Here is a 21,439-nt window from a genome sequence, read left to right as displayed (position 1 = left end):
GTTTATGGACTCAGTACATGTATCTGAAACTGAATTCCCCCATCTTTCTTCCAGCACTGGATTTCTCTTCTGGTGCCTCCATCCAAGTCCATTTACCCAGACTTGAGACCTGAAGATTGCTGTGACCTCTCCCATACCTCGCCTTTTCAAATCAAAGCAGTCACCCAAATCCTTCCCTTTCTATTGCTGCTACTGGTTTTCTTTAGATGTTTATCATCTGACAGGTTCTGAAGGATGGAGGGACCTTAAAGTTCATCTGGATTTGGGGTGGGCAAACTATGGCCTTTGGGCCAAACGGGCCCCCAGCTAGTTTTGTAAATAAAGTTTTATCGGAACACAAGCACACCCCATAGTGTGGATATTGACTGTGGCTGCTTTCATGCTACAATGGCAGAGTTGAGTAGCCACAACAAAGACCAGGTGGCCCATAAAGCCTAAAATACTTCTGTGGCCCTTTACAGAAAAAGTGTATTGACCACCGGTCTAGGTCAGCCTCCTTCTATCTGATTCCTGATTTTCCTCTGTCCCTCCCACCTGAATGATTAAGGCAGACTTGGAATTGTCTCTTTGCTGTCATTCTCTCTCCTCCAATGTGTACTGCCTGTTTCTAGCAGAGCAGTCTTCAAATATCTCTGTCATTTTGTCACTTTTTTTTTTCTTTTTAATTTTTTGGCCATGCCACGCAGCTGCGGGATCTTAGTCTCCGAACCAGGGATTGAACCTGGGCCCCCTGCAGTGGAAGCTCGGAGTCTAACCACTGGACCACCAGGGAATTCCCCATTTTGTCACTTTTTAAAAAGAATCACTGTGGAAGATTTAAGGAATGGGGCTTTGCTCTACATTATTAATCACTGGCTCGAAACCTTCTGTGGTCATTACCTACAGAATAACATTTAAACCTTCTAGTCCATAAGTCAGAGTGTTGTGGTCCCAAAATAACTGTCTAATGGTCTCCCATACTGGGTCCCTTTAGGAACCTTCCTTCCTGGGTCTCTGTCTCATTAGAGCCCCTACCAGCAGCCTGGTGCTTGGTGGGGAGCCCAGCCACACAGCTTCTTTGGCAGAGAGAAGTGGGATTCCCAAGTTGGAACTCTGATTACATTTTCTCAGAGCCCCTTGAACATGAAGCTTTGTTTCCCCTGCAGTGGAACCTGCACAGGGTGTGGTATATTGGAAGTTGGAAACTTTTTGAGCTGGTCTAGGACATCACCACATTTAACTCACATTGTTTCTATTTGAAATGAACTTTAACCCTACAACCCATTTCTAAATGCTCAGAAAACCTGTAATTCCAGTTAATAACATTCATCATCAGCTTTGCCATCATTTCCAGCTCTTTCTCTGCTCACCCAAAGCAGGAGCTACCCCATCAACCAGAAGGCATGGTGACATTGGCCTTGGCTGGCTTGTTCCTTCTTCTGTCTGTGGGGGCTGATTGCTCATCATATAGTGTTTCCTTAGTATGGATGAGCAGAAAGTCTGGTGTTTGTCACATTGAGTTGCCTCCAAGGTCAGCTATGATGCCTGTCTACAACCCGTGCCCAGTGGTCTACCTGGTGCAGCACTTCTGGGCATCTGGCCTCCCACTCCACAGCCCCCTTCATACATGCCGGGCATCCAGTTCTGGCATGTTTCAAAATTGGATGGAATCTGGTCCTTCTCTTCATTTCAGAAATTATTCCTTTTGAGCTGGGCCCCAAAGACTTTCCCTACCATTTTCTTGGGTGGTCATGGCTGCAAAACTGGAAAGGTCTGGGAATCTTTGTCTTTTGACTTAGAGACAAGGACGCGTTTTAGGAGTCTCACATGGTTTTGTCTCCCTGTTTACCCGACTTCTTAAATTAAAAAAGAAAACTCCATTGAAGGACTCTTTTTTTTTTTCCTACCCTCCCATGCACTGTGTAGGTTCTGTCAGTTGACCCAGATGTTTGGTGTGTGAAAGGGAAGATTCTGGAGCTCACGTCTGCTCGGTCTTTTGGAGCCTTCATTCCTCTCTCCTGCCTCTCTCATTTTAGCAACATCATTCCAGGCCTGCAGAGGTAGAACTTTGACTTGGAGTGTCCCCTAAAAGTAAAAATTCAGCGCTTAAAAGAAAATGTTCTCTCTGAGTCCTCTAACATGGTTTTCTCAGCTTGGCTGGGGATCCAGGAGGGTTCTGGATGGAGGTGATGGTTCCCTTTTGTTCCTGAAACAAGACTCATATTGAAAAACGTGGTAGGAATCTTTTTTGGGTCAGCTTTCAATGTCTCTCTGTTGATTCCCCTCCCCTCTGGGTTTGGTTTACCCCTCTTGTTTGCTATGGTGCCATGTCCTGGTTACAAGTAAGAAGAGTCGCTTTCATAGAGTTATTTTGGGGTTTGGCCTTGGCCCAGGGTTTGACTCGGAAGACTTAAGAGCTGATACTATACCATTGGCTTCCCCTCCCCCTCCTGCTGCTGCTGCTGGGCTGAAACCAGACCTCGTTCTTCTTTGCTGCCTGCAGAGAACACGAAATACAGTTCAATATGGGAAATCAAGGGAATCCCAGATGGCAGTCTCCTGCAATTCCTTCCTGCCTCAATGCATACCTTTTTCGGTCTGGCTGTTATCGTCCCCTTATCTCTGACACGTTTCCCTCTCCTGACGCCCCAGTGTGCCGTTGTTACTTGTGATCATCGTGCACATACTTGAGCTTGGCCGCTGCAGTTTCGATTTGCCCTCTGTTTTGTGGTCCTGCTGCGGTCCACCGAGCATGCCCAGCCCAGTCGTGTGCATCTTGTAATTGTGACGGGACTCTGCTTGCAGCCTACTACTGTTCCTGTGGCAGCTCCTCCTCCACTCCTGCCTGATCCTCCCCTGATAATCGAAGGTGTAGCCAGTGTTGGCAAGACTGAAGCAAATCATCCTGCAGCTCCTAACGTATGGATGCCAAAGTGCTATATCCAGAAACAGACAACTTGTTTCTTGCTCTGCAAAGAGCCCCTTGGATCAAATTCTCAAGCACCTGGGTTTTGTTCTGTGCCCAGTGGGTACATCCTTTAAAAAAAAAACAAAAAGGAGCCTGCCTTTCACACTGTAACCTCTATGCCCTTCCCAGAGCTTGTCTTGCCCTCGGCTGTATTTGCTAGACATTTTTTATTTCTGAGTTTGTATCTTAAAATATTACTGGAACTAAATGCTTTTAGTCCCTAAGGGACTTGAACTCATGTGAGCCCTCTGGCTCATGGCCTGCACCCCAGTTCTTCCAGCCCAGGGACGGTTACCAGGAAAATTATTCAACAGCATTCCTTTCGCTTCTTAATCATAAAGGAAACTGTCTTGTCTCTTAGAGTCACCTGCACATCCCAGGATCTCTTTTCTGACCGCAGTCCCCTCCCCCGCCATACCCCTTTCTCTGTGCTTTTCCAGCCGTGCTCCAGGTAACACTTGGGATCTCTCATTTCAGGGGAAGTTGGTTGGCTCACTGGAGATGTGGGGTTTTTGGGTTTTGGTTTTCTGGCCAGGATATATAGCTTTTAATTTTTTGTGTCTTCTTGGCTTCTGTTCACTTCCTTTAAACATTTTTCAAGTTGTACTATATACATTAGGGAAGAAATATCCAAAATAATCAAGTGCTTTGCTTTAACTGTAAGAGGTAAAATGATTATGAGCGTCAACTTCCGCTGACCCATTTCACGTGTCGCTTGTGTTTATCAGCCTCTGGTCTCTCTCCCTTCCTGTCCGTCTCCTCTTCTCTCTGCCTCTAGGGATGAGAATGAGAGGATATCAAAGACATTTTTCAAAAAACCACCTTCATGAAAGAGAGCCAACACTGTGTGAACATTTAATTTCTGACATTAAAAAAAAAAGGCAAAGATTAAGAAAGGGCCCTTAAACATTTTTTGTTTCTAGTTCAGTGCAGGTCATGAAGGCTGTCAGAAAAAAGACCTTTTGGTGTGTTGATTTGTAGAGTTAGGCAAGAGACGACTGTAAGCCCGCTGAAGCCCAGGTGGTACCAGTTGGGAGCTAATTTCCCAGCAGAGCTTCTGAATGCTTTGCAGATCATCCACTTACTCTGGTGGGGGAGAAAAAAGGCCTGAATCAGCCAAAAAAATTGCACCAAATGCTGCTTCTTTTAATTCCTTAGAATGACCTTTTCTGTAGCCCTTCCCTTTTGCGAGGACACTGGTCCAGCTCAATGTCACCTGCCGCCTTCTATTTGGCTTCGTTGTCTGAAGCGCGTGCATGTTTCACAAGGTAGTTCCTTCCCTTCTGTTGCCGCGTGTTTTTTGTACCCACTGTTCTTGTTATGTATTAACTACGAAAAAGGTGGAGGAGCTTGGGTTTTATGACCTGCCAACTCCCCTCACCTCACCTCTCCTCCACACACACGCCATAATAACCTCCGTGAATTGGGGAAGTTTTCTTTCAGCAGCCATCAGACAAATCGGAACAGTGGTGGGGGTCGTAAGCACACCCTCGAGGTTGAGGGCAACATGCCCTAAATCCAGGACAGCCCGGCTTCCCGCACCTTCGAGCAGTTTCCCTCTGCCTGGTTAGGAGGCCCTCTGCTGGAAGGGGGCTCCGTCCCATCGAGGAACCTATGGTTTCAAGACTGCAACGTCTTTGTTGGAACTTGCTTTGGAAGAGTCACTTGTAGCTGCCACCTCAGAAAGAAAGTTTCTCTGTCCTTAGTGGGGGGTGGAGGGAGGGCCGTGGAAGGGGGTTCGTTGGCAGTTGAGTTCTACCAATGTTTTCTCAAGCCGAGACTGAGCTCCATTCATCCTCCTGCCCGTGTGTGGCTCCACCGCCCCCAGACGGGGCCCGCCAGGCAGCCCGAAGTCTGCATTGAGAACTTGATCCCCCTCATGTAACAATTAAATTTTAGTAAGTGAAATAAAAATGCTTTGGCACAAAAAAAAAAAAAAAAAAAAAGGGAAAAAAAAGGAGAGAGAGTGAGAAAGCAAGCCAGCGGGGAACAATACTTGTTTTATTTCAGTGTGAAGAGTCTTTGACAGCACCCCCGTTCCCCGCAGGCTATGAGAACTCTTGGGCCACTGCAGCCCTGCCCCAGGGACCCCGCAGCAGAGTGAGGCTGGGGGTGGGGGTTCTAATGTAAACAGCGACCCCGAAGGCCCGGAGTCAGCTCCTCCTTCTTTCTGCTGTCTCCCCTTCTCTCTCTCTCCCTCTCTGTCTCTGTCTCTCTGTCTCTCTCTGTCTCTCTGTCTGTCTCTCTGTCTCTGTCTCTCTCTCTCTCTTTGTCTCTCTCTCTCTCTCTCTGTCTCTGTCTCTCTCCCTCTCTCCCTCTCTCTCTGTCTCTCTCTTTGTCTCTCTCTCTCTCTCTGTCTCTGTCTCTCTCCCTCTCTCCCTCTCTCCCTCTCTCCCTCTCTCCCTCTCTCTCTGTCTCTCTCTCTCTCATCATCTCGCCCCCAGCCCCACCTCCCCAGACAGACGCACACAGAACACTGAACAACTTCAGGTTCAGGCCGGAGGAGAAGAAAGGTGCTTTGTGAAGGGAAGCAAAACATTCCTGGGGGACGTGAGGGGCCCGGGGCCTGAATGGCCCTCAGTCTGCCGCACACCGCTGCTCCCTCTCCCCGCGCGCCCAGGAGGGAGGAGGGCCCAGCCCCCAGCCAGGAAGCTCTGGGCGTGGGCAGGGCTTGTGGGAATGATTTCATTGGAAAGGCCTGCGATATTTTTTCCCCTCCCGTGTGTGGTTCTTGGAGAAAGTTGGAGGTGGTGGTGATTTCAGCCGCCTTGGCCGCCTTGAGCAGTAGCCGAGCGGCTGACGCACCGGCCGGCCGCGCTTTGCCGGGCAGCCCCGCTCCGGGCTCCCGGCCTGGCCTGGGGGCGTCCTGGCCCACCTTCCTCTGCACACCTCTCCCTCCCCCTCGCTCCACCCTCTCCACAACCCGTCTGGGCCCTCAGCGTGCAGGGTTCTCTTTTGGTTTCTCTTCTTCTTTGAAGACTTTCGAGAGGAGCAGATGCCACCTAAGGCCCCACCGTATACTCTGCAAAGTGCTAAAATGTGGAAACCAGTCCTTGGCATTTTTATTTTTATCGATTGATTTATTTTTAACCAGTGCTTTTTTTTTTTTTTTTTTAACTTCTGTGTTCTGCTGTGTTTCTTGTGTTTAGTCTTCGGGTGCTTCCACTGACCATGACCCACTGGGCCCCCTCCCTCCCGGCTGGGGTAAGTACTGAGTTCTCCTGTGCCCTCAGCCACATCAGCGGATGCTCTGTTGTGCTCTGTCCTCTTTCCCTGCACATCTTCTCACTTCCCTGCCTCGGTTCCCCGTTTCCATTCTCTCCAGCACACCCTCTGGGGATACCCAGCTGGAGCAGTTGCAGGTGATGGAGCTGGAAGGTTGGGAAAGTAACTGAGTTCCCCTGCACCCCTATAGCACTCACCTGCCACAGCTGCAGGGGGTTGACCCTATGAGAGAAATCCCCCAGCAGCCTTGGGACTGTTGGGTTGTGGTGCTGACTTTCAAGGTGTCTCCTCAAGAATCCATCCTATTTGATGAAGGCATTTTGACACTGGCTGCTTCCCAGATGCATTTGTTTCAGGTCTGTGGCTGTCTGCTTAGACACCTTACCAAACCTTTCTTTGCAGCTGAGATGTTGGAGGACTTCAGCCTGATTTTGACTTCAGCCGCCTTTTTATTTATGATAACGGCTGTGAAAGGGGCCAGAGGGAAGCAGATAAGAGAGTTGAGTGCGGGCTGGTGATGTTATGAAAGTGCACTGTTGCTAGTTAATGATGTCGTACTGGATTCTCCTTGTCACTGGAGAACTCCAAGTCCTTGGTGTGATTTGCCAATAATGAGTTAGAGGGATGCACAACCATGACTTGGTGAGACGGCGTGCCTTATGGCTATTCTGGGAAGGAGTGGCCATGCACAAAGGGGTCATGAGAGATGGCAGGACCCAGCGCATTCTGCAGCTCCGAGCTGGGTCAGGGTTTTGTTTGGCATGTACGACAGAAGTCCCTGGGAGCTGAAGAGGGCCGTTTTTGCAGGAATTGTTGTGGGTCAGGTTTAGTTTGTTTGTTAGGCCAGCAGAAGACAGAGAATGCTGGTTTGATGGTGTTCACAGATAGTATTAAAATAGGCCGGGGTGTGCTTCCCAACAAAGACGACGAAGCTGACAATGATAGGAAAAGCATCACCTGGAAAAGTGCAGCTTTTGAACTGGATCCTCTCCATCTCTCCATACAGACACAGCTACTCCCTGGTAGTAATTTACAGGGTTGCATCAACCCCTGTGGCCCGGCAGGGTATCAGTTAGTCGACTACCACTGCGCGCCAGGGCACTTGGAAAGGCCTCCTAGCCCTCCTAAAGGAAAATCTCAGACAGCGAGGCCTCCACACAGTTCTTGGCTTTTCAGCGGGGGAATCCCTTAGGCACACAGCTGATCCACCCAGCTCCCTGAACCGATGAAAGGTCATTGTTCACTGTTGTCTCAGAGATGGGCAGCAAGTCAAATGTGAGGGGGTCAAACATAGGATCCCTGGCTGGGCAGGGGAAGACTCATCCGATGAAATAAGAATCTGTAAGGCTATCTGGCAGACCCTGTGAACTAGAGCAGGGGACCCAGAATTGTTCCTGGATCTGTAGAGTCCAGTGGTTTATTTCTGTACCACTTCTGCTAAACGATGGTCACCAAGGAAGAGCAGCTTATAGGGTCTCGAAAACAGCTCCTAGAAGCCAGGCATGAAATATTTGAGATGGGAATAGGAGCCGTGGTTGGAGTCAGTGCTGTTTACAAATGATCAGGAGAACACACGAGACTGTAATGATACGAAACTGAGAGGAAAAGAACATCTGGCCGAGGGCCAGGGAACCTTCCTGATCAAATCCTTTGGGCTTTGTGTTAGCTTCCCCAGGGCTGTGGCAGGGTCATCTCCCCAAGGGGAGTTAAGATTGAACAGAAAGTATAGCAAAACCAAAGGAGAGTTGCATTTAGTGCAAGCCTGCTGTCAAGTCTCCTGTGCTCAGTCCTGGGTCCCTTTCTGCTCCTCTAGGAGAGATCCCACATTTTCCCTGAGCACCGACCCAGGGGTCAGAGCACGTGAGGTTTGAGATCCACATCGTCTCAGCTGCTCTGACCCTGGGCATGTGACTGAATGCTCCCGAGTCCATTTCTTCCTAAATGGGGTCAAGCTAGATGTCACCTAAGGACTTTCTCAGCTCCCAGACTACGACCTTGCATGCAGCAAGGTGGTTCCAGTGGGCCATGAAAGGCCTCCATGCAGCAACAAGGGCACTTCCCGGCTGGACAGATCCACCCGCCTCGGCTTTGGCCCTTGGGAGAGAGCACGCGGGAGGATCTAGTTCAAAGCAGAAGCTTCCGGGCTGGGAGCGGCTCCTTCTTCCCCTCAGAACCCTGTTGGGAAGCTGGTCTTCTGTGGGACGGTCCCACAGGCTGTTCTGAGGTGATGGTAGCTCTGTAGCAATCCCAGTCACCTTCTTTTCGTTCTTTCAAGTCTCTTGTTTTTGAAATTTCCATCAAGTAGTGGATACCAGGTAAGTCAGACAGAGACCAGGACCATGGGTTGATACTGTGAACATTGCAGCCTGCTACTCAAGGGGAGGGGGCTGGGCTCTCTAGTTCTGTGCCTTTTTCAGCTTTTGGTTTCCCTGTAGCTTCTGGAACTGATTATTTTTATTTCTTTAATTCCTCCCTGTCATCGTAAAAGAGGGAGGGCCATGAGCATTGTTTGTTTTCAGGACAGAAACAGGTTTGAAAGCCCAGGAACTTTGAGCTGGGAAGGGTGACCGCTCTTGGTTTCAGAGTCTTGCTCCAGTCTTGCCTGCCATCCACCTGGAGCTGATGGGCGCCCCTTTCAATCCCTCTTAAAGACCAGAATCACCAGCTGCAGTTGAGTTTGCCCCTGGAGCCCAGAGCTGCTCCCTCAAACAACTCAGCGCCATTGTTAGTACACCAGTAAAAGGGCAAGAGGGTAAACGTTGTCCAGAGAATAGAAAGTATGTCTGAGCTCCCCAAACACTGCCCCATCTCGAAGCACACACTTAGGTATAAGACCAAGATGGCACTCTAAGTGCCCACAACCCCAGCTGTCTCTTGGCATGTGTGCAACATAGAGGTTTTGCTGCGATGTAGGAGTTTGAGAACAAAACTTTGCCTTTAAGCAGGGGGGTACGTAGACCCTGTGGTGCAGAGCGCTGATCAGAGAGGGATGAAGGAAAATGCAGCCACCCCACAGTGACCCTGCCTGTGGGACAGGGGCACCTGCGTCGGCTGTATCCAGTGGATAGAGGGGCTGCAGAACCAGAGAGCAGCCGTGATGGACTGGGGTGGGGACTAGGATCCAGGGGAGGCTGGACTGTGCCTCCACTTTGCACACAGCTGGATGCAATTATGCCTCTGGTTTCAGCTGGGCTGCCCCCCCTCCGTGTTCCCCGCTCCGTGTTGCCACACCGCCCCCTTGCCTCCAGCAAATCAACCAACCAAAGATGGTGTTTGATCTGGAGTTGAAAATGTGTATATCCCTCCCCTCCTCCCCAGTAGGGAAAGATTCTCTTTGTCCTTTTTGCCAGTGACAGATGTGAGTGAGCCAGGCTCGCACTGGTTAAACTTCTCTAACAGGTTAGGAACAGGGGTAGAAATTCAGACCCAGCGCCCAGGAGGTGGGAGCCAGAGGGGAGAGGACATGGGCTCAAGACATGTCAATCTGAGAGTCCGCTTTTCCTTCTCCCCTGACAGAGAAGAGACAGGACAACGGACGGGTGTATTACGTGAACCATAACACACGCACTACCCAGTGGGAGGACCCTCGGACCCAGGGGTAAGGACTCAGGCCGGGAGGGGTCTGGGCTGGGCCCTGTGCACCTCCAGGACTGGCCCGGTGGCCTTGGACTGCATTTGTCCTCCACGGCCGATGTTCTGGGAACTTCGGCCACACACAGGTGCCCTGAGACCCTCATGATATGTTGTTGGCCCAGTGAGAGCTTGAAAATGGCACCTTAAGTTGGCCTTCCTCATGGATACAGAGTGGCCTGGCTGGCAGGTGCTGTTGGTCTCTGTGCCAATTGTGCAGGATTCCGATGATGTGATTTCAGAAGGGTTGAGAGCCCTGCCCCAACACTGTCAACTCCCCACCCCCCAGAAGCTAGTCTGGGATGGAGCACTGGGTGCCTTGGGATTGCTGGTGCCCGCTCAGGCCACGGCCATCCACCCAGGGCTGGTTCTTTGGCCCTGGGACAGTAGATGACCTCTCTCTGCTGCAGAACCATCCTCAGGACTTGGGTATTGCCAAGCACATTTCCTCAAGGCCCACCCTCAAGGGCTGTGCAGGGCCTGGGTAAAAACAGAGAAAGCAGCACTTCAGGGACCCCAGCCTCCTTAGCATGGAGGCCCAGAAGGTGAGGCCAGCCCTTAGCCCCTCTCTTCCCATGTTTCCAGGATGATCCAGGAACCAGCTCTGCCCCCAGGGTGGGAGATGAAGTACACCAGCGAGGGGGTGCGTTACTTCGTGGACCACAATACCCGCACCACCACCTTTAAGGATCCTCGCCCAGGGTTTGAGTCTGGGTAAGGACTTTGCACAGGTGACATCACTCTTAGCACAGGCCTGGTATAGCTGCTCTTACTGCCCTCTAGTGGCCAGTTTTGATGTCACACTAGTGGGGATGTGGAGGGAAGGGGCTACTCTATTTACTCAGAATAACACTGGTGGTCTTTCTCTAAAAGCAAGAGGTCTGGCTTTCTTTTTTAAAAATAAATTTATTTATTTATGGCTGCACTGGGTCTTCATTGCTGCACGCGGGCTTTCTCTAGTTGCGGCGAGCGGGGGCTACTCTTTGTTGCGGAGCATGGGCTCTAGGTGCACAGGCTTCAGTAGTCGTGGCACATGGGCTCAGTAGTTGTGGCTTGCAGGCTCTGGAGCACAGGCTCAGTAGTTGTGGCACACGGGCTTAGTTGCTCTGTGGCATGTGGGATTTTCCCGGACCAGAGCTCGAACCCGTGTCCCCTGCCTTGGCAGGCGGATTCTTAACCACTGCACCACCAGGGAAGTCCCTCTGGCTTTATCTCTAGTTTTTCTTTTTAATCTTCAAATCTTCAGAAGATCTTAATGGCAGTCACTTTCTTTATTTTACACCTTACTTTACTCGTCTTTAAATTAACATAGCATCAGCTTTCCTTAGGACTAACAAGATGCGTTGCTAATTTTTGAGAAATCACATGGATTCCAGAACATCTTTGCTCTTCCCAGGACGAAGCAAGGTTCCCCTGGTGCCTATGACCGAAGTTTTCGGTGGAAGTATCACCAGTTCCGTTTCCTCTGCCATGTGAGTTCTGGTACTGGGACCTCCCCCGGAGATTGGGGTTGTAGAGTTATCTCAGCACAACTTTCTAGCCCAGCAGCAGGCATTGGAATGCCTGTGTCTTAGGTGGGAGCAGGTCACTTGTCTCACCTCGAGCAGTTTTGTGACGTTATCTCTAGGAAGCCAGCCAAGTTCTCTCCCCAAGCCCAGGGGGATGGGGAAACCTGTTCAGACAGACAGGTGACCAGACTGAACAGTTACCACCAAGACCCCAATTTGAGGTTTGTTTTTTCCTTTTCTTATCAGTCAAATGCTCTCCCCAGCCATGTGAAGATCAGCGTTTCCAGGCAGACACTTTTTGAGGATTCTTTCCAACAGGTTAGAGAATAATCACCGTGTCTAAGACCAGGGGCAGGCAGGAGGTCCCTTCCCGCTACCCTGTCTTCTATCATGTAGCCTGTTAAGCCCACATGGTAGAGTTCTCAAGGCGTGGGCTTTGGTGACCAGTATCTGCCGAAGAGCAGGCCTGGGAGTCCCCAGTCCCCCACCCCCCAGCCTGCCATGGAAGGGAGAGTGGCAGGCTGGCCACGATCTTCTGTCTCCCCAGATCATGAACATGAAGCCCTATGACCTGCGCCGCCGGCTCTACATCATCATGCGCGGCGAGGAGGGCCTGGACTATGGAGGCATTGCCAGGTGAGCTGGGAGCCCTGGAAGGCTGTGCTGCACCCCGCTTCCCCAGGCTACAGGGCCCACGCCCCGAAAGCTGCCTGCTTCTTGCTCAGAGTGTTGCCAGATCTGCATCTTCAGGAGTGGGCAGGGGTGTGGCCAGTCCAAAGGGGCGCTGGAGCTGGGTCCAGGGGTCCCCTGCTGGGCTAGGTATTAATCCTTTAGTTTTTGGGTCATAGGAAGGCTAGGGGGCTTCTGGGGGAGGGGCTCAGGACAATGGTTCTTTACCAACCAACCTGTCATTATTTCTGGCTACACCAGTGTCAGTAGCTAAATATCAGTGTTAAGTGGTTGTCCAGTAGAATCGACCCTGGGCTTCACTTCGTCTTGAGGCAGCCGGGGCGTGTTAAGTCAGCTGTCTTGGTGTATACCTGGCATGTATAAGCTGTGTCACAATCCAAAGGGCATTGATCAGTACTCAGCTGCGTGTCATGTGCACAGGGTCAATAAGTTAAAATAGCTGATATAACCCTAAAAAGAGCTCAAAGCATTGTCTTGCCCTTACCCCAGCCCACCTACAAAAGTTAACAGACTCTGGCAAAATGTTGCCTTGGACGATGGGGCACAAGGGCCCCGGCAGAGAGAAGGAGCATCTTGGCCTGCGGTGACTGCTCAGCTTGCTGACCTCTCATGGTGTGGGGACGTCTTCTCACTTGGTGTTGGGTTAACTTGCTTCTGGTCCTCTGTGTGCTGGTGGCGTTGCCCTCTGTGTTGGCACCCATGGATCGATTGCTCTTTTTTCCGTGGTGACCGTGGTGACCGTGGTGACCTCCTCTCTAGGCTCTGCTTGGTGGTGTGGCTCCCGCCCCGTGTGTGTCTGTCTCTCTGTGTCCTGCCAGTGGTTTTACCCTATGGTAGGTTACGTCATGCTGTTCTACCACAGGGTAGAACCACGGACAGGATACCGGGGCACCCTCTGCATCGAAGGACTCCTCGTCTGCCTGGCCACAAACAGCCCAGCAGCCAGGGACTGGCCCGCTTGGGACGTCCCCCTGCTGGTTTAGCTCAAGCCCCAAAGGACTCTGAATTCTGGCTTGAGGCTTGTACCTTAGGGAGCAAAGAGATGCTAAGGCGTGGGCATTGGTTCAGATGAATGCGTGGACATATGGGGAAGGGTGTGGTTGATGGGGTCTGGGGTGAGGGGATGGCAAAGTGCAAGGGCAGTGAGATACCTGCGTGGTAGCTGGTGGGAGTGAAGTGTAGACATTGCATTGGTTACAGAGTTTTCATGCAGAAGGAGTTAGGAACGTATTACCTCGTATTCACATTATGCTGCCTACTCAGGTAGGGTGGAAGCAGGGTGCCTGCTGTTCATACAGCACCTTTGCAAGATTTAGAAAAAGATGCCCTTTGTCAAGACACTTCTGTGTTGGAATATGGCCGAGATATACTGGTTTTATCAGAAAAAAGGCAGCTTGACTGCTATTTGCAGGAAAATTGTTGTGATAAATATACAGATCTATGATACTGTAACATCGTGTCGTTGTGCAGTGCACAGCCTACACAACTGTGCATAGTGGCTCAGGGTGCAAGGGGCTCCTTTGCCATTAGGCGCTCTGGATAACAGATGGAAAGTCCTGGAATGCAACACCTGGAGCCAGCATGCAGGCACGCAGGTTTTCCTGAGCGTCATCATCAAGTGCAGTTGTTCTGGTTCACCCTAGGTCTGACCCTGCCCCGTTCACTGACCAGCTGTTCACAGAGGTTAGCCCAGCTGCTGATCCCAGTGGGGCTGCCTCCCCAGGACGCATGTCTCCAGACTAGGTGAAGCAGGACAGCACAGGAGAGTCACACCTCCAGAACAGGTGTGCAGGGAGGGACCCATTAGTTCCTTTTTTGTCTCTCTTCTCTCACAGAGAGTGGTTTTTCCTCCTGTCCCACGAGGTGCTCAACCCCATGTACTGTTTATTTGAATACGCCGGGAAGAACAATTACTGCCTGCAGATCAACCCCGCCTCCTCCATCAACCCTGACCACCTCACCTACTTCCGCTTTATTGGCAGATTCATTGCCATGGTAAGATTCGCTGCCGCGAGCCCTCCAGGGAGGGTGGCGACCCTATACACCACCAGCAGCGGCTGCAGCCTGGCGCCCCCCCCTCTGAGCCCCACCCTCGTCCTTTTACAGAACTACTCACTAAAGATGCAAAAAGCTAGTGAGAGTTCTGGAAGTAGTTCAGAGCTCTCTCAGTGGCCACCCCAGGGCGCTGAGAAGGTTTTCGTGTTGATTTGTGTAGGATTTGTCAAGCGAAAGCCCAGGGTCCCTGGATCAAAGTCTTCACTTAACATTCAGCACTTGCCCTGTTGAGGGTGGGGCATGACGGGCACGGCCCACCTGCTGCCTGTCTCTGGGTGTTGCCACAAGCTGGGTGGCAGCATTTGGGAATGTCCAACTGAGACTCGGGCCTTCTGGAAGGGGATTTGGAATCTACACTAGCTGAGAATAGAACCCTAGTAGACTGGTTGGTGCAAGATGTAGGAGGCATCTGTCAGGCGGAGGGCAAAGTAGGGAGGGGGGAGTTAGGTATTTGTATTTATGTAGAAATAGGAGCACAGTGTGAATATTGTTGAGTGTCCTGTTGAGTGTCTCTTGAGCATCAAGAACCAGGATGGAGATGGGAGCCCGTGAGGGCCTCGGTCCCGCTGCCACATTTGGTAGTTCAAGAGGTTTCACTGCTAGCTTTCCTTCACTTCTTCCCCTGACTTCCCGAGTGAGTGTCTGCCCCACTTCCCTCTCAGGAGGACCCAAGAGCCCATGACTAAATATGTCCCTTCCCTTTGTCTGGAAGTTCTTGGCCAAGGTGCTGGGCTCAGGAAGTGGGCACATTCTTCCCCGGTCTAGAGACCCGCCTGGCCCTGCAGCGGACAGGACAGACCAGTAAAACCCTAGACTATTACTCACCACTGGCCCGCCAGCAGCTGCGTCTGCATTATTTTTGGCTGCCTCTGCTGCCCAGCTCAGAGCAGCAGTGAGTCAGGGCCGCCACCTGGAGCTGTGCTGAATGAGTCGTCTCTGTGCGCCTGGGGGCAGATCTCTGCTAGAGCAGGGAGCCGGCAAGCAGGTAGTGGGCCAGAGGTGGGTTCCTGAGCGGCCAGCTCTGCTCATCTCCGAGGTCTGCAGGCGGGACCAAGAGTGCTGCAGATGTTCCCTTCAGGCCCCTGGGGCAGCCGGATGCTCAGGAGGGCAGGGAGCAGTAGCTGGGCAGTAGCTGATATGGGGCATCCTAGGAAAACCAGATCTCTCTGCCATGTCTCTGCCTTCCTCAGGCTCTGTACCATGGAAAGTTCATCGATACAGGCTTCACCCTCCCTTTCTACAAGCGGATGCTAAACAAGAGACCAACCCTGAAAGACCTGGAATCCATCGACCCCGAATTCTACAAATCTATCATCTGGATCAAGTGAGTCCCCTCCATCGCCCTGTGCTGGGAGAAGAGGGAGTCTCAGGGCGGGTAGTAGTGCGGGTGGATGCACAGCTTCTAGGTCCCCCTGCAGGGCCACTCTGGAATTCTCTCCTTGCATCAGGGAGATGTCCCGTGACGCCTTTCTGGGTTCTAGGCCACCTGTGAGTCCTCGCGTCCCACGGGCACTAAAAGTGAGTGACGGAGCAGGAGGGAGGGAAGACCCTTCTAAGACAGACATCTTCCCTCTTGATCTCTCGTGCCCCCAGAGAGAACAATCTGGAAGAGTGCGGCCTAGAGCTGTACTTCATCCAGGACATGGAGATCCTGGGCAAGGTGACAACCCACGAGCTGAAGGAAGGTGGTGAGAGCATCCGAGTGACAGAGGAGAACAAGGAAGAGTACATCATGTGAGTTTCAAGCGCTGGGGAGCCAGGGGCCTGGAGAAAGGGGAGCAGAGACACAGCTGGCTGCAGAGAAAGGGTCTCCCGCTCTTATCCCGGGGCACCCTCTTCAGCCAGGCCCCCACGCCTGGCCCCTGGGTCACCAGGGATGGAAAGAACCTCTCACTTTGCACTGACCTTAGATGGCTGCCGTGGCCAGTCACGTGCTGACCAGAGCCGGGGCAGCCAGAGCCCGAGGCCCTCTGTGCCAGCTCCCGGGTGCTCTTCGTTCCCGGGTGGTAGACTTCAAGACCGCAAGGCTGAATTTCTTTGAAGAGGCATAAAGCTTCGACGCATCCCCCTTCTTTCTCCTAACTCAAAGGGTGTCTGTGTCCTGCCCGCTTAAGCCCACTATCGCACGTGAGATTGTGCGTGAATGTGCCCATTACTTCAGGTCCCTTGGTCTCGTCTTTTAACCTCCACTTGTCTGAGGTTCAGTCAGCAGTGGTGAGAGGAGCCGAAGGGGGGTGATTTCAAAGGGTCAAGCGTCTCCGGGTTACTCTGAGGTTTTAAAGGCCGTGCTCTCGGGGCCGGCCGCAGCCTGGGAGTCCCGCCTGCCCGAGGTCAACTCTCCGCTGCCTCCTTGCTGCCAATAACAGCCCCCTGGCAGGCCCTGGCGGTGGCCTCCTGGGCAGTGGATCTCGGGCTCCTCCGACGGCCGGTCTTGGTTTCAGGCTGCTGACTGACTGGCGCTTCACCCGAGGCGTGGAAGAGCAGACCAAGGCCTTCCTGGATGGCTTCAACGAGGTGGCCCCCCTGGAGTGGTTGCGCTACTTTGATGAGAAAGAGCTGGAGGTGAGGGCTGAGGTTGCTGGGACCCTGAACCCCTGCCCCTGGGGCTGTCCTGCGTTTTGATAGCCTCGCCGCGCACCCACAGTGACTCACCAGTAAAGCCCCGCGCTCTCTCAGGACGGTGGCAGCGGGCGAATAACATTGATTTGGGTCTCGCACCTGCCCTCACCTGGGCCCTTGTCTGCGGGGGGGTCCACGTGTTGCCCATACTATTAAAACTGCCCACAGAAATAGTTGAAGATCTGTGGGATGCTTTCATCTGCCAGGGAGTGGATGAGGCACGGCGCACCATGGGGAAAGGGCTGGCGCCGGGCGCCTGACACCCTCTCTGTCCACCGCAGCTGATGCTGTGCGGCATGCAGGAGATAGACATGAGCGACTGGCAGAAGAACACTATCTACCGGCACTATACCAAGAACAGCAAGCAGATCCAGTGGTTCTGGCAGGTGGGTATTGGGTCTGGCCCCTGCAGTCAGGGTGAGGGTCTGGGCAGGGATGTTTGAGCAGTCCCTGCAGAAAGCGAGACCTGATTCGACCCCAAGCTTGAGGACGCTTGTGTTATCACCTCCCTCGTCTTTGACACTCTCCTCACCTCTCCCAACTTGCAAAAGGAGATGAAAAACCCAACCTTGGGACAAAAAGGAGCTGTTGCAGCTGGGTCATGGCCACTGCATTTGACAGGAGTGTCAGCGGTGGGCCAGCTCCCAATGTTGGTGTGTGTGTGTGGACGGGGGGTGGTTTAGGCAGGAGGGAGAGCTCTCGTGGGTCGCGTGGTCTCCTTCCAGCCAGGTGGGGTGGGAAAGCCTGGGTGTGCTCCAGAAAAACTGAAAGAGCTTGATGTCCTGGATACAGTGAATCGATTCCTTTATATGAGTGGGTCTTGTCGTTGTTGTCCTTTTGAAGTATAGCGTACATAAAAAAGAATGAGCGTATATAGGTTTTCTATGGAAGTAAAATTCACATACCATAAAAGTTCACCATGTTAATTTAAGCATTTTAAGGTATACAGTTCAGTGGCTTTTACAGTGGCTTTTGACAACGTTGTGGAACCATCACCATTATCAAATTCCAGCACATTTCATCTCCCTTAAAAAGAAACCTCATACAGGGAATTCCCTGGCAGTCCAGTGGTTAGGACTTCAAGCTCTCACTGCCGAGGGCCCAGATGAGGGCTTGGTTCAATCCCTGGTTGGGGAACTAAGATCCCACAAGCCATGCAGTGCAGCCAAAAAAAAAAAAAAAAAAAAGAAAAGAAACGAACCTCATATCTATTAAGCAGTCAGTCTCATCCTTAGTTTTTTTTTTTTTTAATTAATTAATTAATTATTTTTTGGCTGCGTTGGGTCTGTTGCTGCGCGCCGGCTTTCTGTAGTTGCAGTGAGTGGGGGCTACTCTTTGTTGTGGTGTGCGGTCTTCTCTTGTTGTGGAGCACGGGCTCTAGGCGCACGGGCTTCAGAGTTATGGTGAGTGGACTCAGTAGTTGTGGCACACGGGCTTAGCTGCTCCATGGCATGTGGCATCCTCCTGGACCAGGACTCGCACCCGTGTCCCCTGCATTGGCAGGCGGATTCTTAACCACTGAGCCACCAGGGAAGACCCTTAGTGTGTTTTTAAAAGTGGAATTTGCATGGGAAGGAGACTACCTGGCCTGAGGTGTCCCCGAGACCAAGAGATGTCACATAGATTGGTGGGAACGGTCCATAAGCACAGCCTCTTAGAGCAGCTTTGGGGTTTCCCAGGTACTGGCTGTCACCTTCCCACCCAGCCTGGGCTCCATGTTCTCAGCCCTAAAGAGGGGCCCTGGCTGACTGGAGAGTTACAGGTCAGGGTGAAGTGCTGGGCCATGGGGGCCCTGACTCTGCCTTGGCTTGCGGGCTTCCAGGTGGTGAAGGAGATGGACAATGAGAAGAGAATCCGGCTGCTGCAGTTTGTCACTGGGACCTGCCGCCTGCCTGTTGGGGGATTCACCGAACTCATTGGTATGTTTTCCCTTGCCCTGCTCGCACCCTTGGGTGGAGGTAAGGACAGCTCAAAGCGGGAGCAGGACCTAGTGTCTTCCTGGAAGCAAGTCAGGGGAAGGGGGCTGAGCCATCTGTGGTGGAGTCGGAGGGTCCTGCCTTAGGAAGGGACCATACTGTTATATACAATGTGTTTTTCTTTGGGGAACAGGTAGCAATGGACCACAGAAGTTTTGCATTGACAAGGTTGGCAAGGAAACCTGGCTGCCCAGAAGCCACACGTGGTGAGTGTGCTGGTTTTTGTGGGAGGTGGCCAGAACCTGAGACCCGATGAGCCAGTGAGGGCAGCCCTGTGGGCAAGGTGGCTTCAGGGCCTTGACCCGGGCAACTTGTGTGTAGTTCTGGGGTTTGGGGAGGAGGGGCTCCTGGGCCTGGGCCTCTGATCTTCTGGGAGTCGTGACAGCAGTCCTGTGCCCTGACGGCCGTGCCAGATATGAATTACTGAAACACTCCTGTTGCAGCCGGTGAAGAGCTGCTGTCCTGAGGCCCCCCTGCCTGTGGTTCCCCATTTCCCTTGCAGCCCTGCCTCCTCTGACCCCTTCACAGTCCAGGGACACAGCACAGCTTTCAGGAACCCTGTTCTGGCGTCTGGCTGGCTGGCATTGTGGTCGAGCCATAGTCTGGGAACTCTTTTGACCCCACCCTGTGGCTGTTAGAGCTCCGACCTCCCTGTGCTGACTGCCCTGCTCTCCTTTCTTCACAGTTTCAACCGGCTGGATCTGCCACCATACAAGAGCTACGAGCAGCTGAAGGAGAAGCTGCTATATGCCGTCGAGGAGACCGAGGGCTTTGGACAGGAGTAACTCAGGCTGCCCCTTCCCACACCCCCAGCACATATGTAGTCTTGAGTCCTGCCTGCCCGAGAAACTGCTGGCCGCACAGCCCGGGAGGCCCCTGCGGATGGTGGCCCTGCGTAGGACCACACTATCCTCAGGCTGGTGGCAGCAGAGCCTGACCTCAAGAGGCCCTGCCCACCCCACCCTCCTACCCACTGGTGGCAGTCTGGAATAAAGCCCCCATGTCACTCTTGGCCCCATCAACCATTGCAAAGTCTGGAGGGCTGACCCTCTCTGTAGAGCTCACCCTCCTTCTCCCCCGAGACCAATCCTAGGTGTGTGTGAGTGTGCAAGGTGGGGCGCGCCATGCCGAAGCCCTAGGCCTCATGGGCTGGTTAGGTGAGAAGGAGACCGACCACTCGGGGTAGGTGTTCTGGGCTGACAAAGCCCACGGTCTTTGCCAGTAAAAGAGGTTCTGTTCTGTATAGAACTTTTCCAGTTATCTGTATAAATGAAGGTCTGAGGGAGCGGAGCTCCAGATCAAGGTCACCGCTCGTCCCTCGCTAGCCGTCTCCAGCTACAGAGGCTGAGCAGCACGGCCCCTCCCTCCACTCATTGCTGGCCAGTTGGTTCTTTCCAGCAGATACAGGGTCGTACGAGCTGCTTGGGTGTTGCGGATGGAGACGGCAAACCCCCGCAGGCTTTCTTTCCCTCCACGTACACTTGAAACGTTCTGTGTGTGGGGCTGCTGCGTGCTCTGTTGTTGGTGTGCTGCTGTCACCACTTCCTGTCAAGGAGGTGGTGCGCCAGGCATGGCTGGGACCCTGAGGGACCCAGCACTGTTGGTCCAAGGATTTCCCAAACAGCTGCTCCCCTTAGGAACCTGCTCAGCAGTTCTACGAGCTCAGGCAGGCCTGACCCGGCGGCTCAGCTTCCCAGCAGCCTTGTCCCCGACCCTTGACAGAGAGGGAAGAGGGTTGTTGTCCTGAGTGGCACCCCGACCTCTCCGCCTCCAGTAGACAACTCCCTTTGATAGATGGGGTGACAGGGCACGTGGGGCTGACCTGCCAAGCCCCCGGACCTCCAGGCGGCACATGCGTCCGGGTTGAGAATGAAGTGCACCCCAGCTACTGTAGAGTGTGTTCACTCTGCCTAGAAGTGCAGCTTTACCTGCACAGAGGAAACGATGCTCTTGGAAGCCAGCAGAAGGGCCCTGAGCTGCTGCCCACTGTCTGACTTGATTGCTGGAGCTCCTGCCAGCCTCTGCCATGGGCATCCCGCTGTGTGTTGAGATCTTCCAGGCAAATACTCTCCTCTGGGATGCTGGAGTGGTGATTGTCGCTGGGCCCCCATGCAGGCCCTCAGACCGGCTACGGGGCCTTCTGAGGACAGTCTCATGCTCCCAGGTCCTTGTCCTTACCCCTGGTCCATGTTGGCTCTGTTGTGTGTGCTAATTCGAGTGGCTCAGCTCACTGCAGCCCAACCTCTCTTCCCTCGAATCGTTGGCAGTGCTTCCCTGCGGTGTCTCATCATGTTGGGGGTTGGGGTGCAAGCTGCCTTGCGGGGTTTGGGAGCCTCAGGCTCATGCGTGTGCAGAGTGTTGTCGTGTGGGTGTGGGTGTGTACATACGTGTATATAACTGAGGTGTCTGTACGCAATGCCCTTTGGTAGCTCTGAGTTGGTCACCAGATTGTTTTGTAATGCCCACCCCCTTGCCTCGGTATTGCCAGTTTCTTGTGCAATAAACAATCAGCAGCTGTGGGTGGTGTTGGCGTGGATGTGTCCAAAATTATTGTCCTCCAGACAAAAGGCCTCTAGGCCCCACAGACCCTCCAGGTCCAGACAGGGGCGGACATTCCATGACCTTGCTGGTTTTGAGAATTGTGTGCGTCATTAACCAAGACAGCCACACTTCTGGTGGGTGGCTGAGTCCTCGTCCGGGGATCACAGGCTTCTGCCCTCGGTCAGTTGCCTCACAGCACCCTTTTGGCCTGGGTTTCTTTGAGCAGTTGCCGTGGAGCCAGAGCACCA

At 52.8% G+C, this 21,439-nt stretch overlaps 1 protein-coding gene across 2 annotated transcripts in view; it reads left to right on the top strand.

Annotated features, from left to right (window-relative positions):
• Positions 1–21,167, top strand: part of WWP2 (WW domain containing E3 ubiquitin protein ligase 2) — a 146,307-nt gene extending 125,140 nt beyond the window's left edge. The window contains exons 11-24 of one of the 2 annotated variants that reach the window (XM_082607575.1): positions 6,097–6,151; positions 9,689–9,770; positions 10,388–10,516; positions 11,199–11,274; positions 11,557–11,628; positions 11,858–11,946; positions 13,836–13,995; positions 15,246–15,379; positions 15,649–15,789; positions 16,497–16,617; positions 16,956–17,060; positions 18,497–18,593; positions 18,784–18,856; positions 19,336–21,167. In XM_082607575.1, coding sequence (XP_082463701.1) covers positions 6,097–6,151; positions 9,689–9,770; positions 10,388–10,516; positions 11,199–11,274; positions 11,557–11,628; positions 11,858–11,946; positions 13,836–13,995; positions 15,246–15,379; positions 15,649–15,789; positions 16,497–16,617; positions 16,956–17,060; positions 18,497–18,593; positions 18,784–18,856; positions 19,336–19,435 — 1,434 coding nt within the window. In that variant the 3' untranslated portion in view covers positions 19,436–21,167. The remainder of the gene's footprint in view (positions 1–6,096; positions 6,152–9,688; positions 9,771–10,387; positions 10,517–11,198; positions 11,275–11,556; positions 11,629–11,857; positions 11,947–13,835; positions 13,996–15,245; positions 15,380–15,648; positions 15,790–16,496; positions 16,618–16,955; positions 17,061–18,496; positions 18,594–18,783; positions 18,857–19,335) is intronic. The other variant, XM_082607576.1, reaches the window with a different exon arrangement.
• Positions 21,168–21,439: the final 272 nt, after the last annotated feature.

Source organism: Mesoplodon mirus, assembly GCF_964341445.2.
Source record: "Mesoplodon mirus genome assembly, chromosome: 19".
NCBI lineage: Eukaryota > Metazoa > Chordata > Mammalia > Artiodactyla > Ziphiidae > Mesoplodon > Mesoplodon mirus.
The sequence above is the reverse complement of the archived record's forward strand: the minus strand, read 5'-3'. Positions and strand labels throughout refer to the sequence as shown.